Here is a 19,252-nt window from a genome sequence, read left to right as displayed (position 1 = left end):
AAGTCAAATAAGCCCCAGTCACCTATTTCAACTTGCCTTGATATTACCTTTAGAATCCTGAATTCTTGATTAATAAGGATGAATGTAGCATTTAAGGGGAGTTTAATTAGACCCTCTGTCTTTATCCTGCATAACAATATTATGCCACATTATGATTTCAACCGTGTCAGCACTCAGAATGAATGGCTGTGAACTGTGAAATTATAGGGCACATTTTTCATGTCACTGCCTAAACAATATTGCAGATCTTCTTGAGAAATATAACAATAGGATCTATCAGTCACAAGTTATGCTTGCAGTGGAAGGCAGATCCAGACAATAACTCACTTTGTCATTACTGTTCTCTTGTAGCCTCAGAAAAGGCAGGATTTTGTCTCTGGAAGAAGTAAAGAGTATCTTGATTATAATAAGTTAGCTATCAAGTTTGAGGACACAGTGTGAGTTTGAGTTGTGTTGATGGGGAAAAGGGTGGGATGAATTTCTCTTAATATTTTAAAGCTATTGAATTCTGGAGTCTCACTCAGCTGGGTTTGATCATCTGTGTGTAGTTACAGCTTTCAGTGGTGCTTTGATAGAAATTTATTTGGGCTGGTTGTAAGTGTGATTGGAGCTCCAGGGACCAGCGGTGTTTTACATGATGGCAAAAGCTGCAAAACCAAGCACTGAAATCAAAGATTTCCAGAAAGATTGGTGCCATGGAGGGAAAGTGTCTAATTAAGCAATCCAGCTCTTGTGTCTTTAAAGCAAGTACAGATCTTGGATGGCACTGAGCAGATGTTGTCTGGCACATCCTGGCCATATTTCATTAATTTACCACCTCCAGACTAAGGATAGAATAAATCATGGACACTTCCAATTCAGTGGCAAAATTCCCACTGAATCTGGGAGTACTTCTCCATGTGGGAACAGGAGCTTTCCCAATGCACAGAATTTCTGTTGTATTCCTATTCCTACTCCTACTGAATCTGGGAGTGGGTTTCTGTCTGGGATCAGGAGCTTTCCCAAATGCACAAAATTCCTGTTGTATTCCTATTCCTGCTGAATCTGGGGGTTGTATTCCATATGGGATCAGGAGCTTTCCCAATACACAAAATTCCTGTTGTATTCCTATTCCTACTGAATCTGGGAGTAGTTTTCCATGTGGGAACAGGAGTTTTCCAAATACACAGGATTTTTGTTGTATTCTTACTGAATCTGGGAACAGGTTTCCATCTAGGATCAGGAGCTTTCCCAAATGCACAGAATTTCTGTTGTATTCCTGTTCCTGCTGAATCTGGGATTAGGTTTCCATGTGGGATCAAGGTCTTTCCCAATCACAGAATTCCTGTCCTGTGTTCACACCACTGCTCGGTGGCAAGGCAGCCCCAGCCTGTGCATTTCAAGGTACAAAGGCTCCATCTCCTTTCAGGCTCACTGCTGGTTATCCTTGGAGTGGAATTGAAGTTCAGTGAAGAAATTGTCAGAAGGTTTAAGCACTCATTTTTACTAAATGGAGCTCTGCAATGTTACTGTAATAGGAAAAACGCCTTGTAGAGTTCAATTGGAATTTTTTTCTATTAGCTCTGTAATAAGGATGCCAATTTCTGCAAAATAGTTTCTGAGTAAGAGTGAAATTATGCACTTTGTTAAGCAGCAGTAAGCCTGCAGATTCAGTCTTGGTTCAAATGTGAATTACTGCATTAGGGACTGACTTCTTCCTGATTTTCTGACCATTATACTCTGGGTAAATATGCCTACAGAGACATGCATGCCTGCTCTACACAGAGCCAGATAATTGTTATCCATGGCATCCCTTGGGCAGCTCCTTAGCTCCACATCGCCTTGGAGATACCAACCCTCCTCACCCAGATTTCACTGCATTCTCCAAACCCTGAATTTTTACACAATTCCCTGTTTTAATGGGTCTGGCAGAGAACTGTTTCCTCTTGCACATGGGAAATTTCCACAGGAATTCTCATTTCCTAAGGCCCAGCTCTCAGGAGATTCAACCCTAAGTCCTTGGTAGTATTTTACACAAATGCAGCCCCAGCCTTCATCTGATAATATTTCAGAATTAAAATACCAAATGTTTCTATTAATAGGGGAGCAAGGTGTGCAGATTCTAACCCTGGAAGCTTCTAAGCTATTAACCAGTGTTTAAAAAACATTTTAGCCCAGAAAGAAAACAGCTCTGTCTCAGTTTTGTACATGTCCACGTCGAGGGTGTTAAGTCAGCTGACTCATGGAAACTGCTGCAGAATTTGGGTTTTGAAGTGCAAGGGAAAAGAAAAAGAAGGTAAAGCCCTTTTCTTTCTTTTTCTGGAGATTCTGGAGATTCAGCCCTGGATCCTTGGTAGCGTTTTACACAAAAATGTGTTTATCAGATGAAGCGCCAGCCTTCATCTGATCATGCTTCAGGACTAAAATAATAAATATTTCTATTAGTAGGAGAACAAGGTGTGCAGATTCTGGCCCTGGAAGCTTCTAAGCTATTAACCAATGTTTAAAAAACATTTTAGCCCAGAAAGAAAACAGCTCTGTCTCAGTTTTGTCCATGTCCATGTCAGGGGTGTTAAGTCAGCTGACTCATGGAAACTGCTGCAGAATTTTGGTTTTGAAGTGCAAGGGAAAAGAAAAAGAAGGAAAAGCCCCTAATGGCTTTAATCTTTGTATGACTGTGCTTTTGAACAAGTCCTTCTTTGTGCAGCCAGGTGAGCCTTTTCATTAAAGCTTCTGTCGTTTCAGAGGGGGGAAAAAACCCAGATTCTTTTAGTTTTACAGGTTTTGAGGCTTCCAGTTTTTTATCTGTCAAATTGAAACATTAAAATTCACCTCACAATGATGCTCTGGGCCTGCATTGAAGGTGGCTGGCAAAACATTCAGATCCCAAAAGACAAGGGAAAAGGGTGAGAGAAATTTAACTCCTGAGTATCCAACCAGGGTTAAACAGCACAAAGTAACTTGGGCATAACAGAATTTTAGGAGATTAAATTCATTCAATTCCCAGGGCACTGCATTTGTGTGCATTGAATGCAATGGATATCAAGCAGAAAATAAAATGAATACTCATCAAGAAAAAAACACTTTCCAGCCTTGTAACATCAATAACAAGAAAAGGAAAGGGGAGGCGAGAGATTCAGTAACATGGTTAATAATGTGAATACATAATATCCAAGGAAGAAATATATTACCACCTGATAATGTGAAGGAAAAGCACATTTAGTCCTGACTAATAATAAGTTTTAAATTAAGATTTTGGGGTTTTTTTTCCCAGCTTGTTTCAAATGCACTATGTACTTCATGGGTGTGATGGGGCTGGGATATGTTTGGGTGCACATTTGGATGTGTTTGGATCCGTATTTGGATTCTTTAAGAGATGAGTCCCAGAGTCAGTGTGGCCAGGGCTGGGATATGTTTGGGTACATATTTGGGTACATGTTTGAATCCATATTTGGATCCATATTCTTGAAGAGATGAGTCCCAGAGTCACCCAGGGCTGGGATGTGTTTGGGTGCACATTTGGGTGTGTTTGAGAGTGACCCAGAGTCATTCCAGGGCTGGGATGTGTTTGGTGCACATTTGGTGTGTTGACAGAATATTGGATTCTTGAAGAGATGAACCCCAGAGTCAATGGTGGCAAGGGCTGGGATGTGTTTGGGTGCACATTTGGGTGTGTTTTGATCCATATTTGCATCCATATTCGGATTCTTGAAGAGATGAGTCCCAAAGTCACTGTGGCCAGGGCTGGGATATGTTTGGGTGCATATTTGGGTGTGTTTGGATCCATATTTGGATTCTTGAAGAGATGAGTCCCAGAGTCAGTGTGGCCAGGGCTGGGATGTGTTTGGGTGCACATTTGGATGTGTTTGGATCCATATTTGGATCCATATTTGGATTCTTGAAGAGATGAGCCCCAGAGTCAGTGTGGCCAGGGCTGGGATGTGTTTGGGTGCACATTTGGATGTGTTTGGATCCATATTTGCTGCAGGATTAGGATGTGAACAGTGCTGCTCTGCCCTGCCCTGCCCTTCTGGGAGCTGTTTTGGGAGATGTTTCCAGGCCAGGGGTTCCTGTGGCACTCTGGTATCACCCAGGGCACAGCTGGGGCTCCCTGGAGCTGCCAGAGCAATCCTTGCCACAGTCCAGCAGAGCTCTATTGATCCTGATTGATTAAAAGTTCCCAGCCCGAGCCACTTCCAGCCTCCTTTCTGCCCATCCCTTAGGGGAAAAAAAGAACTGGAGAAGCTGGAAAATGCTCTGCTCCCCAGCTGTGTTCAATACTGACATCTCACTGCTGGATTTAAAAAATTTCCCAGTTTTTCAAGAGCTACCAGGGCAGTTCTTGGGCAGCAAATGGGTTTGCAGTGGGAGCACAGGCACAAAGAGCAGGGATGAGCAGAAACTTTGATAGAGTTTTGCTGCCAAAATCCTTCTCTGGGTAGTTTGTAAAAGACCCTGAAGCTCATCTGATGCTGATTAGCTTTTGAGGCACAATTGCTACAATGAGAAAACTTTTAGTGATTTGCATGTGTTGACAATTATTCTAACAGTAACAACCTGATTATACCAGTGTGTTAGTCCCAGATATGGTGTATTATTCCCTAGCTTTAGGAATAATTCTGATAGTTATGGCCTCTGGCTTCATTTAACCATAGCCCTAATCACTTCTGATTAAAACATACATAAATGAGTTTGTGGATTTTTTACTTTTTTTCTTTTTACACCTCAGCTTCTTGAGGTTTTTTTGCCCCAAAGGAAAGAAAAAGAGAAAATTAGGTTTCAGCACAGAGAAATGTTTGAAAGACTGTACAATAATAATGAAAAATATTTTCATTTCCAGAACATTTTATTTAACCACCTCATTAATACAGTTTTATTATTTTGATTTGATTAATTGTTGTTGGTTTTGAGATTGGATTTATTTTATTATTTGAGTTGCAATGACTCTCCTGTTACTTTCCTCATGCTTACCAAGGGGTTTACACCATTATTTCTCCACACAAATAACTAATTAGTCAACCATTTTCTCATTTGACATTTCTCAGTGGCGGGGGACTGCAAACTGAATTCCATCTGATTTTTCATTCTGTTTTGATGGTATCATTGGAGATTGAGGATTGTGATGAAAGCCAGCCTGTTAATTCCCTGATGTGACCAACAAAACAAAGCTGAGATGAGGAATATTTTAGCTCAGATGGGGGAGATGGGTGCATGTTTTTCTGCAGAGGCAAACAGGAGCAAACCCTGCCTGCAGAGAGGCACAGCCTGCAAATCCTTCCCTGTTTGCCAAGGGTTTTTATATCTGGGCAGTGGTTTTATATCTGAGTAATAAACAGAATCCAAACCTCTATATTCACCTGCACCTCGTAATTAATACATCTGATCAATCCACATTGTTTCTCAGTATCTGAAAAAGAAAAGTGAATCACAGAATAACAGAATGGTTTGTGTTGGAAGAGCCCTTAAAGATCATCTCATTCCAACCCCCCTGCCATGGGTAGGGATGTCACCCCAACTGCTCCAACAGCATTCTTCCAATGGCTTTAATGCTACAAACATTTTAAAACTAAAAACATAAAACAAAAAACCAACCGAAAAACCCCAAAACACCACCACCAACCAAAAAAAACCACAAAACCTACACCAAAAAACACCCAAGAAAAAAAAAAACCCTAAACAACACAATCTTGGAAACTGTATAAAAATGATCTTTACAAAATCAAATGTCAGCATAGTGACATTACTATAATATACATTAGAGAATTGCTGTTATTGTTTTAATTTCACATGGGATAGGAATTTGAGAGCCAGCTGTGTAAGGCTGGGAATGTACATATATATATATGTATAACATATATAAATATATTATATATTAATATATATATATAAATATATACACATATATATGTACATTCCCAGCATACATACATACATACATACATATATATTATTTATAAACATATATATATATATATATATGGCTTTTGCCCTCCCCAGAGCTTTTAACCCAGCCTGGGAGCAGGAACACCTTTGTTATCTCATGGCCAAAAAGCAGAAAAACTGCAGTGTGTCCCCAGTAATGAGTGTGGAGTGTGGTTCAGCTGGAGAATTGCTGTGCTGCAATAAGGTTCCCTTTCTGCTCCTCCTGGTGCCATATGCTGCCCTAATTAGTGCAGGCAAAAGGTAATGAGAGCACAGTGGAGAAGAGGGAGCTCCATGGGAAGCAGGCTGATCTCTAAAACTCTGCATTATGTCATCCCTATGTAGAGCACAATAGAGTTTTCATCCAGGTTTTTAATGTTGCACTTATATTTTGGGATGGTTTTTTATCTTTCTCTGAGAAGCACCACTGCTTCTCTGGGTGTGATATTTGTGCTGTAATTGCTGCACCAGCCTCTCCCAAAAAACTGAACTTTTCCCAGGGGTGGTGCCTCATGATTTTTCAACCAGCCTTGATGCAAAGCTGTTCATAAATTTTAAATAATTTCCATATATCTGCTTCTCTATTTTAGTTCTGCAGCAAGTGCAAATGTTGATTTGTGCTCTGCTGTGTGTCCATAACCTCTCAGTGTCTCTTTGGAGCTCTGTGTTTCAGGTGTGCACTGGAACACTGGAGCAGACAATTTCCAGGCTGAGGGAGCTGCTTTTGCTGCTCTCTTTGCAATACCTGGCTGAGACAACCCCAGGGCATGAACCCAGAGCAAGGAGGTCACAGTCAGAATGTGTCACACCCACTTTCCCTTCCCTCTTGTCTCACAAGCCCTTGGGAGCTGGGAGCTGTTGGCACAGCTTAAAATTAAAAGAAAAAAACCCAAAATGAAATAAACTCTATGAGCAGCGCTAAATTGCAGTGCTTCAAAGCAGAATAAACCCAAACTAAAGAGTAAGTGGCACAGCAGAGAGCACAGCTCTGTGCACATCTGATACATCACGGTGCTCAGGACTGGAGATGCAGCAGGTACATCTAGAAAAGTTCATGTTTAACCTCCTAAAAATTAGTCTGATTTTAAAAGCTGCTGTGCAATCAGATCCCACCAAAGTCAAAAGTGGGAAGTGAATCTTTGCATTCAAAACTTCTATTTTTATCATGGTTTTTATGATGGGTCCATTCTAAACCTTTGCTAGCAGAGCCCTCAAAAGATGGAACAAAAACCAATCAAATATGCTGCAATATGCTCTTACAATAAGTAAAAATGTGGTGGGAAAGACAAAGTGCTGCTTTCACAATATCCTGTGCCAAATCACAGGTTATACAATCCAGGTTTTTATTTGCACAGCCAACAGTGCTTTGTAGAGCAATCAGGGAAGATAATACAATCCATTTTACATTCTCATTACTTTAGAAGTGTTGAATCTTCTGAAATGGTTTCGGGGTTAATTGAGAATTTGCAATTTTACAATAGACTAGGAATTGTTTAGGCTGCCCTTGTTCCATATTTCTGTGCATACCTTTGTTGCAAAGTTATAAAAACAACAATAAAAGAAGAAACAAAGAAGTGAAATGAAATGATCTGCATTGTTTCTGTTGCAGGCACTCATTTTTGTGGGAGATAAAGCTGAGGTATTGATTAATGTTTAAATGGCTATTAGGAGGAAGGACGTGTTGGGTTGATGGAACATCTCACTGTGCACTAATGCTTTCCTTTGATTCTTTCCCACACATTCCCTAGGGGATAATTTCTGCTCCTGGGGAAGACAGTGGTGAAACTCTGAGTTACTTTTTTTTTTTTGCCAGCATAAATAAGACAACTATTTTCCCTGTTTGTCTCTTTTTCTGCATAAATTCAAAAATTTCTGGTTTCCAAATCTCCTCTTTAACTTATTTTAACATCATAAGAGCTCATAGAGATGTGTAATTTTTCCTGGCTGTATATGCTGAAGTTTTGGTGCTCACTCTGCCTCAATATTCCTGTGCACCACAGTCAGGCTCAGCAGCCCCCAGGAAATTTCATTTTTCAAGCCTGAAGCAAAGTTTTGGTAAAAAGCAGCAGCATGGGCAGGGCTGTCTGTCAGCATTTTGTTAGAGGCACGAATTTTATTTAATTTTAGCTTTTTTTAACCCCTCAATAATGTCTTGGTTTTGTTTATTCCCTCATATTTGCAATGATATTTTAAAATTTTTTTGCGACTTTATCACATAGGACTTTCAGGTGAATTCACTTTCACTGTGAGGCACTGCCTTGGCACAGACTCATTAAACAATAACAGGTTCCTTGTCAATTACTGGTAATTTAAGAAGTCTATAAAAGGTTGTATGGTGGTTTATGACCTATAACAACTCACTACAAAAAAGATAAACAGGTTATTATCCCAGGTATTGATTATATGATTGGAGTTTTGGTTTAAAACATAAACACATTTAATTGGAGAGGGAATTGGTATCAGTTAGTTCAGCTCTGGGTTGTTCTATTACTTAATATATTTAACTTTGTATAGAATTAAGGCCTAATCATGAACATTCTTGTATTTATTGCTTCATTCAAGCTCAGGGAAATTCCTGGTGTGTAAACTCCCCAATCTCTCTAAACATTTCCAGTTTTGGGGGCTGAGTATTTGTGCTGATTAAAGGGAAAAAGCACACGAGGGAATTTCATATTGGGGCATTGTGGAGGCAGCATTCCCAAACTGTGATTGAGGCAGCGTGGATGTGGCTGAATTCAATCAGCAGAAGGAGGAAGCTCCAGATCCCAGAGTGCAGAACAAGAGTGTGCAAACAGGGCTGGGTGTAACCATCTCCCCCACACCTGGTGAATTCATTGTCTGACTCTTTCTGCCACCGTTCCCCACAATTTAGTGCATTTCCAGCTCACCCAAAATAAATAATGGTAAGAAAAAAAATTAAAACCACTGAAACATAAATTAAAAATACAGCTTCTAGTCCAACTGGAATTTGGAGTCTGGAAAAAGGATCCTGGGACAGGATTCATGAGGTGAGTGTGGGTGCAGAGGCTGTTGGAAGTGTTCTCGCTCTATAACACAGCAGTAGGAAACAGCTCCTATATAATATCCTAAATATTGATTTCTCTGCTAAACTTTGGGACAAATATATATATATATATCCAAAGGAATTGACTCAAACCTCTAACAACACTGAATTGTCTCTAAGGCAAGGCACAAGCTTAAATTGTGTTTTTGCAATATGAAGAGATCCCCTGTGGAAGCCACTGAGTGCCCAGACAGATTCCTCTGCAGCAATGCATTTCTTTGACATTCAGATCTATAATTTGCTAACACCTTCTGCCCTTCTGTTCAGGTATTCAGTGTACAAGGACCCAGCAGGGTGGCTGGAAATCAACCCCACCAACGGCACCGTTGGCACCACGGCAGTGCTGGACAGGGAATCTCCCTTCGTGCACAACAACGTCTACACGGCTCTGTTCCTGGCCATCGACAGTGGTGAGTGACCCCTGGGGCAAAATCCTGAATTTCCTGCCTCAAATGCTCTGTTCTGAACGCTGCAAGTGATGCCTCAGGTTTAGCTTTTCTATTTTTCACATTCTGTGCTGCTTTAGTGTGAGGGTCTGGGTTCACATCAGGGATGCTGAGCTCTGTGCACAGAGCAGGGAGACAAAACAATTCCTGCTCCAGCTGGGCACCAAGGACAAATGATCCCAATCTCAGCCCAGGAGCACAAACCCCGTGGGCTGGAGAGAGAAAAACAAGCAGGGTGGGACTGCCTGGGCTAAAGCTGGAATGGGACAATGAACTGCAAGGTGCAAATGGAGCAGAACTGATCCCAGGGAGAGACCCCGGGAGCGCTCGTGCATTTTGGGGCCATTTTGGTTCATCTTGGGTTCATTTTGGGGCCATTTTGGTTCACCTTGGGTTCATTTTGGGACCATTTTGGTTCATCTTGGGTGCAGCCCTGGCTGGGCTCTTGTGCTGCCCAAGGTGGATCCATTGAGGAGATCCTTTTAATAAATCCCTGCTTTATTCTTTAACTCTGCCCAGCCTCTGTTCTAGCTCAGCTTTCACAGGGCATCACACAAGGTGTAAAATTAACCAGGGCTGCAGCACTTCTCTCCATGGCCACCTAAATATATTAGAAACCATTTTAGAAACCAGAAGAAAGAAAAATTAACTTGAAACTTGCAAAGAGGAATTAACTTGAAGCTTACAAATTTATAACAGCTTTCATTTAGCTTTATACCTTACAGATTTATTCCTACACTGATGTCTTAATGCTAGGTGCAATTAGTCTAGAAACATTCCTGGAAATGTAATAAATCATCCTAATCAGAGTTAATTTCTTCACAATATTTGAGCAGTCAGCGTGTCTGAGGCACTTAAATACCAATAACAGCTCATCCTTGATATGCTGGATTATAATCTATTCACTACAATGTCAGTGACAATAAAAACACAACTAAACTACTCGTTAAAAAGGAACAATTTTTGCATATTGTGTTTACTAAAGTTCCTCCTGTCAAATAGAATCCAAATTGAGCTATCTAAGGAAAATCCAGGGAGTGACTCTGGAGCAGAGGAAGAAAGAGCAAACCCTGAACGTTCCAAATCTCCTGAGCTAAAGGCACAAAATAAATAAAAGATTTGCCTGTAATATAACAGCTAATATGCTAACACTTTTTCACAGCTGCAGCTGGTTTAGCCCTGGTGATGAATTGTAAAATGCCCTTTTTAAGAGAGTAATTCTACATATTTGCAAGCACATGACTCAGGGAACATTTGCAGGGCCTGACAGAAGAAAGAAAATATCGCCTTAAGTATAAGAGAAAAAAAAAAATCTGCTGAGGAGATGATTTACTTATATATTAATATACATATTTTCCTTAGGAAATTTCTGGGGGAAAATGTAGCACTAAACATATTTCTGTCTTTTGCTTGCTATTGGATTTTTTTTCTATTTTTAATGCATCTCAAAATCAGGTGCACTGGGAAATGTCATCTCACCATGAAAGTAAAAATTTGGGATATTACTGAGGGGTTACCCAAAGGACAAAGTTGTGTTTTAAAGGTGAAGCCAGATATTGTCACAGAGAATAGATGGAGAAAGGAGATGAGTGTTCTTGGCTGTGGGAACCAGCCTGAGTAATGTGGATTTTGGGGGACACCTTTATGTGCAACTTAGGCCTTGCTCATTTATTCTAAACCCAGAACTTCACTGCTTTTAATTCTCAGATTATTTTTTTTTCTATGGTGGATAAATCAAAGGAATCCCAAGGAATCCTGTTCACTTGGGATTCTGAGGCAGCACCTAATGGCAGCCCCTGTAATTGTGTTTATTTGTGACTCTGTCAGTGCAGGAGTTCATCCTCTCCAGCATTATTGACTCCTGTGAATGCAATGATCACAAACCACACGTGTGCACTCAGGACTGTCATGCTAAGGGGTTAATAATGATCTTTTCCTGCCATCAGCAGCCCTGCCACACGTGGGAGTGGGAATAAACAGCAGAACTTAATTAGCTGATATTAACCTTGTGCCCTGCATCACCTCTGCATTAATTACCAGGCAGCTTGGGGAGCAAATTCAACTTAGAGATGGGCTGGGAAGTGGGAAAATTTCCTGCTGGCCTGGATGAATAACTCTGGCTAAAGCAGCCAGGGAGGTTTGAGAGTTGATCTCAGCAGGTTGGGCTCTGCCTTGCCCCTGCAGGGACAGCTGGGACAGACAGCATCCCTGGGAAGTGTTCCCAAATTTGTTTCCAGGCTGACACTGTGATCTGGCACTGCTGGGAGAGCCACTTCATCTCTGCAGCCATCAGAGCTAATGTCCAACTTGAAATATTGCATTAGATGAGAAACCAAATTGTGGGAAAATGCTATGAAATGAATACAGAATTACTTCGGGACTCTAAAAGAAGGCTGTGTTAACTGAAAAAGGGGGAAAATCAGATTGAGCAGAACTATCTGCACCTCTTTAGAGCAGCATTGTCCATGGGCTGCAGACCTCTCTCTTCAGGTTAATAAGTGGAGCCTGTCTAATGCCAGTGAAAATGCCTGGGACTTCTCAGTGAGAGGGCAGCCAAAGCAGGATTAAGAACTGCCAAATGAAATAGGGTAATAAAGTGAAAATTTAGAGGCATTTCCAATAGAGCAAGTCATTTGCTTGGGCTAACTGATTTGTGGTGAAAAGGAAGGAAAGGAAAAAAAGAAATACTTTAGCAGAAACTCTTTTTTCCAAAGCATTCATTGGAGGTTTTTATTTCCTTTGGCCTCTCAGCTCATCTCTGAGTCCAATCTGAGATGGCACAGGCAATGGGAAAGTTGATTTTATCAGGCTTTCCTTCCCTGTCCTGGAAATCCAGAGAGCTCAGGTGATGCCCAGGGCACTGCCCAGCACTGGGAACTGGCACCCACAGCAGCTCCCAGGCACTGCAAGATGTGTGATCATCTTTAACAGAATTTATAGTGAATAACTCTAAAATAATCTATACCCTTTTGTCTTAGCCATTGCTGAAATGCATGAGCCATATTCTAAAACATAAATACAAATATTAATTGGAGTTCATAGCATTTAGCTGCTTACAGAAAAAGTTCTGTTGTCCCACTGTGTTCCATGCTCACCCCTTTATAAAATAACCTTTCATTTGAGTGCTGTCCTGGGGGAGGAGTGCAGACAGCAGCAAACAAACCCCACAGTGAACATTTTTCCTTTTTCCTTTTTCCTTTTTCCTTTTTCCTTTTTCCTTTTTCCTTTTTCCTTTCTCCTTTTTCCTTTCTCCTTTCTCCTTTTTTCTTTCTCCTTTCTCCTTCCTCCTTTTTCCATCCCCTTTTGCTGATGTCAGTGGAGAATCTATCACCAGTTCCATCTGACTCCTAGTTATTACACCTCAGTGCAGGGAGCAAGTGCCAGGGCATTTTATTTATTTATTTATTTTTTTTTAATCTGTAAAGAGTTAGATATTTCTGTCACAACTAAAACCTGGAGCTTTGTGCTTGGTGTTTCTTTGTATAAAGCTGTCCCATCTTTGTCTTGTTTTGGGATATCACTTTACCAGTAGGACAGGGACAACGAAAGGGACACAGAAAATGGAGTCACTCCACTGCAGGAAATAAGTTGACTCTTTATGAGATTCTTTCTGACCTTTATGATATTATTTCTCTGCATTATCAAATTAACTGCAGCTAAAGGTGGTAAAGTATGAATTATGTTATTCCTGATCCAAATAGTTCCTGTATCTTCCCAAACACACTGGAAAAAATGTGTAGCAAATTTGAAGGAAACACTGTTAATTTATTGATAATAAATTTTGACCTTTTATAGGGGTGCATTACACTTTAAAAAGGACTTTTTGGAAGAAATATCCTAATTTTCTTAGTACATTTGATTTCAGTAAAAGGTCAACTTAGTGTCTTTAGAATTTGAAAACTTTTTATTAAAGACCTGTGTGACCACAGAGTCTCTGGCCTATTAAAGAAGAAATTAAACCCTGGTAGGAAATGCCATGCAGCAGAGTTAACACATTAAAGTGTCCTGAACTGTGTTTAATCTGAGAATGAGCTGATAATGGGGCAAATTCAGGTTTATGCAAACTTAGGAAACATCTGAAGTTTCATTAAATTAACAAAAGGGCCAACAACAGTGATCATTTTATTTGGCACTCTAATAATTGAACCCAATGTAAAATCACAGCATTATTGGGAGCTTTTCTGCCAAAAGGGATTTTGCTCATTCCATGAGAGGAGAAATCATTTGGGTTTGAGAAACCTGTGTGGAACAGAACTTCCAAATGTGCTCTGTGGTGCCATCCTGCAGAGCCCATTGCTCCCTGAATTTGGGATGGGGATCACAAAGCACAGCACCTGCGTGTTTATCCCATTCCGCCATGCTAGAAACTCTCCAGGAAAGGTGTTTTTTTTTTTTTTTTTCCCTGAATTCTGAGAGTTTTTGTCACAATCTAGGAAAAGTGAGGGAGAAGGAAACCATGGCTGGAGGTGAAGCTAAAAAATACCTGAAAAATACCTGGAAAATGTGTGAAATCTTTAAAAGATAAAACACCATTTCCTTCTAGAGGCATGAAAAATTTATCACCAGATTTACCTAATTCATGCAAAAAATTACTCTTTTTTTTTGTGCAATTAATATCCCATTGTGTAGCCTTTTTCTATCTCTTTAAAAACAAAATATTTGGTTATCTTTGGTTGCTTGACCCATAGAAAACCCACCTGTGTTGTCCATTATTTGTCACCTGGTGACAAGTAATGACACACTAATTTTGCTGGTTGGGTTAAATGCAAAGTGAGGTTGGATTCCCCTTTTTTGGGGATGGTTGGACGCCATCCCAGTGGGGTCCCACCTAAAGAGAAATATTCTCCCAGTGTGAGCATTCCACATTCCCTCCCTGTCATTCCTGTCACCAGGGAGCTACTGAGGCAAAATTTGGGAATATAAGAACTTCAGCTGCATTAAACAAAGAGAATAAATGTCATTAAATTCATTTTAGTTGTGAGTTCAGGGTTTGCCTTGAGCTACAGTGGCAGTTTAAGCAAAAAGCAGCTTGGACTTGGCTGTGGGCAGCTGCACTCGTGAGCTGAGGCGCTGTCTCACTTTTCCTGAGCAAAATGAAGAAATGGTGAATCAGGGTTTGGTTTTTTCTCACTTTTTCCTGTGTTTCCAAGGAGCAGCTGAACCCAAGCAATCCTGAATCCGATTTATTGTGCATGTCTTGGCGCTGCTAATCATTGGAAAGAAAACTTTTTATTCTGTCCTCTGTGTGATGAGCAGTAATACACAACAGAAAAAGCTGGATAACAAAGAGAAGTGTGGCAGTGTGCAATTAGAACTTCTGACATGTATCTAACCTGTCTCCTCTCTCCATGATGCACATAATTAAATTACCACAGATTGATTCCACCTAAACCACGCTATTTTTGAAGAAATCAGGCAATTAGTTACCATAGCAACCCAATTAAGCCAGTTTTATACCCCTTATCTTAATTGCTGTATTAATTGAGAAGAGAAAAATAAATTGAAGACTCATCCTTTTCTTGCCATTTTACATTTCAGTAAAATATGAATTGCACACAAAATATTGTTTTAATTTGTCATCATGGACTCATGATTGGAAAAAGAAATGGGAATGCTGAAAACAGTATTTAAGACGGATGGCAGATGTCAGTAGCAATTGGAGATGCTGAGAGAGCTGGGCTCTTCTGAAATGTAATTACTCAAAACCAGGAGCTGCATTTATTATTTGAGGGCATGAGTGAAGGGTTGGAACTTTGGAAGAAGCCAACAACGTTACAGGTGTCCTGATATTTTTTAAACATGCAGATATTTTTTTATTTTATAGATTTTTATAAATATATTTTATATATATACACTATCTAATATATATTTTATAATATATAATAGATAGTTTTTGTCATATATTTTATATAAATATATTATATATTTACTATATATAATATATTTATATGTTATCTCTAAATATATAATATATAATTTCTATTTTATATATTTCATATAAATATATTGTATATCTACTATATATAATATCTATCATATATACTATATATAAATATAGTATACATATTTAGCTATATATTTATATAAATGTATAATTTTATATTTACGTATTTGAAATTTTAAATCTATATTTATGTAAATTATATTTATTTCTATTTATTTATATTTATATATTATTATAATGTTTACATATTATTTACTATAATATTATATTATTTTCAATTATATTTACTTATATATTATATTTATGCATTATATATTATATTTTTATAGCCATATATTATATTTACTATATATTATATTTACTATGTTTTAGCACATCCTGAGGATGAACATTTAAATATTTGGGTGCCCTTGGAGCCCAAACAGAGAAAGAAAGAGAGAATTCCAAACTCCCAGAAGTGGCACATCTGGGAATACACCATGGCCATCATAGGAGTGAAATATCTATGTTTTAGATATTTATACAATATATTTTAATGCATTATATATAAATATATAGTAAATCATTTTTATTTTATATATTTTATATTTCACTTTATATATTTAATAATATATTTATTATATATATTTAATGATACATTTATTTTATATTTTTATTTTATCTATTTTACAAAGCATCTATATGTTAATATAGATAGAAAATGCACAGGAAATTTGAATTCATGGGGAATTAGGGACAAATCCCTGGCAAAGCTCCGAGCACACTCAGATTCTCTGAGCACAACAACAGCATATGGAGGGGAAAAAACCCAGTGTGAGCAATGAGACAGAAATTTGTGTTTAGATTCTCAGAGCATCACTGGAAAGCATGAGAAGCACTGCTCTTGTTTGAGGAGCAGTGTGTAATTTGTGTGATTTTAATAATTCTGATATTATTCTGCGCAGCTTTTCATTAAGATTCAATCATTAAAAGTAAACAAAGTATCTTTTTCTATAACATTTATTTCAAGCTAATTTTTTCAACTGGTGGTAGCAACATGGTTATTTATGTGGGCAGCACTAAAATTCAATTTAAAATCCACATTTCCTGGTAAGAGCCCCTTGCATTGGAGACTCAGTTCACCACCAAGTTTCCACTTTGTTTCACTGTGAAATTCTCCATCCTTCAGCCTCTGTTTCAGCAGTTTTTACCCAAACCAGTGATGCTGTTTCACTCCTAGGATGGCCATGGTGTATTCCCAGATGTGCCACTTCTGGGAGTTTGGAATTCTCTCTTTCTTTCTCTGTTTGGGCTCCAAGGGCACCCAAATATTTAAATGTTCATCCTCAGGATGTGCTCAGTGGCAATTGGGATCAGAGCTCGTCGGAAAAGCTTCTCCCCAGGATTGTCGGACCCTTTAGGTCCTGCTCTGCTCATTAATTCTGCTCTCAGCCACAAGGTTTGGCAATGCAAATTAAGAGTTTTACTTCAGAATTAAAATATTCTATGGGTAACTTCCCTTTCAAAATCAAAGGCGTCTGGAGATCATGGGATTTTGAATTATTTCAACAGCATAATACCATCAAATTTATGAAAGTCACATATTCCCAGTGGATGAGTTGTGACCATTTTTGCTTGATTCATTTCGTGTTACACTTTTATGACGTGTGTTAACAAGCTCCAGTTTATGACCCTGACATTTGCTTGCTTTTCTTTTGGAGGTCTTCATAAATCAGCGAAAGATTTTTTGTTTAAATCATTATAAATAAACCAAGCAGAGAATAAGTCATTGAAATGGACAGAAGCAATTTCCTTTCACTCTTTTTTTTTTTTATCTGTAATATTTGCCCAAGTTCTGAACCATACAAAGAGTGAAACATTTGCACAGCAGGGAGAACACAGCCATATCTGTGTGTGACAAAATAGCAGGACATCCATAAAGCTGTTGGCTTCTTCATTTCAAAAGGCAGATTTTAATATTACTGACTTCAGAGAAAGATAAGAAGGGCAGTGCATAAGACATTATCAGTCCAGTGTGGAAATAATGCATTCAAAATTAAAGACAGCAGTTTAATTAAGTGCATGAAAGGCTGGCTTTTATGATCATATTTCAAATACCAGAATGTCTTTTCATCCATTCTGCAGTATGACTTTACTTAATAATATATCAAGAACAAAAAACGTATGGGAGTCTTTCTGTAAATTCAATTAGTCCAATAAAAAGTGAAAAATAGCTTCTTTTTCATTGTAAAGAACTCAAGCCTAACCCTTCTGATGACAGAGTGTGAGATGAGAAGGGAGGGCAGGGCTGGAGAAGGATGAACATTCAGCCTTTGTGATGCATTTCTGCTCGCAGGAAACAGATGAAGTGTCACCATCAGTAACATTTGTTATTGAAAGGACTAATTGCACTCTGCTGCAGGCAGCAGTTTATCAGATCCAGACCATGGGGTGCTTGTTTCTGCCTTGGGATGCTCTCCCAGCACAGCAATAATTCAGTTTATTCCAATGTGCTGTGGGTTTCCTTTGAAAAGCCTGGGTCATGGGGCTGCTGTGGGTTGTGCTGAAGGGCCCCTGGAAATGCTGTGGGACCCTGCCCTGGTGCTGCAGGGGTTAACTGCAGCCCCCAAATCCATCTGGGAAGGGTTTATGTGGGTTGGGATGGTGTTCACAGGGGTCTGAGGATGAGGGAAGGGACGAGGATCTGACTCCATGTTTCAGAAGGCTGATTTATTATTTTATGGTATATATTATATTAAAACTATACTAAAAGAATAGAAGAAAGGATTTCATCAGAAGGCTGGCTATGAATAGAAAAAGAAAGAATGATAGCAAAGACTGTGTCTCAGACTCTCTGTCTGAGCCAGCTGACTGTGATTGGCCATTAATTAAAAACAACCACATGAGACCAATCCCAGATGCACCTGTTGCATTCCACAGCAGCAGATAATCAATGTTTACATTTTGTTCCTGAGCCCTCTCAGCTTCTCAGGAGGAAAAATCCTAAGGAAAGGATTTTCCATAAAATGTGTCTGTGGCACCTGGTCACTGAGAATTTTAGACTTTGTGCACTGACAGACACTGATCCCCCCGCTGCATTCAACCTGAAGCCATAAAGAAATTCCAAAATTAAATAATAGAACTTTTATGAGTGTGTAGTTTGAATAGAAGTGTGTAATATCACATAGCAGAAAACTTAGAGTTTAATTTAGAATATAGTAATATATATAAAACAAAATAGAAGTTTTGAAGCAGAGACTGGAACTTCTTCTTTACCTTCTTCTTCACCTTCTTCCTCATAGGTTTAAATAGTTTAAATTAAAAAGTCCACATTGTGAGTGACAAGTAGTTAGTTATTAGGTTAAAAATATAAATTATTTAGGTGTAATTTCCTAATTAAACAGTTTATCCTTGAAAAACCTTATAAAGAAAGAGGTACAACTCCATTTTTGCCTTGTTGTAGAGTGCTGTAGAACTCACAACTTGTAAGGCTGTTCTGCTCAGGGATCACACTTCCCTGTGCTAAACCAGAAAAAAAAAAAAGGAATAAACAACCCATGAGTGCAGCATTTCAGTGCCAGGCACAATAAAGGACAAAACGTGCACTCAGAAAACTCTGAGGTGAATTTCCCAGGGTGCCAAAGGAGCGGCTGCGCTGCAGGCAGTGTGTGCTGGCTCAGCCAGGCTCACCCCTGCAGCTCATTGCCCCTGTCAGCCCCTGGAGATGGGGGGCTGCTCCCAGCAGGCAAACCCAGCCTGCCCAGCTCCCCCAGAGCCACCAGGGCTGGTTTGGCACTCCCAGCCCGGCACTGAGCCCTGCAGGGTGAGGAAACAACAGGCTCACCCTGCAGCTGGCTCTCAGGGCAGGCTGGCAATCACATCACTCGGCAAGGTTTAAAGCACAGGGTGAATAACCCA

The 19,252-nt window shown here is 39.3% G+C and overlaps 1 protein-coding gene across 2 annotated transcripts in view; it reads left to right on the top strand.

Annotated features, from left to right (window-relative positions):
• Positions 1-19,252, top strand: part of CDH13 (cadherin 13) — a 447,425-nt gene that overhangs the window by 406,623 nt on the left and 21,550 nt on the right. For both annotated transcript variants that reach the window (XM_064722933.1, XM_064722932.1), the window contains exon 11: positions 9,233-9,375. In XM_064722933.1, the coding sequence (XP_064579003.1) occupies positions 9,233-9,375 (143 nt within the window). The remainder of the gene's footprint in view (positions 1-9,232; positions 9,376-19,252) is intronic.

The sequence above is a fragment of the Zonotrichia leucophrys genome, chromosome 11 (genome assembly GCF_028769735.1).
Source record: "Zonotrichia leucophrys gambelii isolate GWCS_2022_RI chromosome 11, RI_Zleu_2.0, whole genome shotgun sequence".
In the NCBI taxonomy this organism is placed as follows: domain Eukaryota; kingdom Metazoa; phylum Chordata; class Aves; order Passeriformes; family Passerellidae; genus Zonotrichia; species Zonotrichia leucophrys.
The sequence above is the reverse complement of the archived record's forward strand: the minus strand, read 5'-3'. Positions and strand labels throughout refer to the sequence as shown.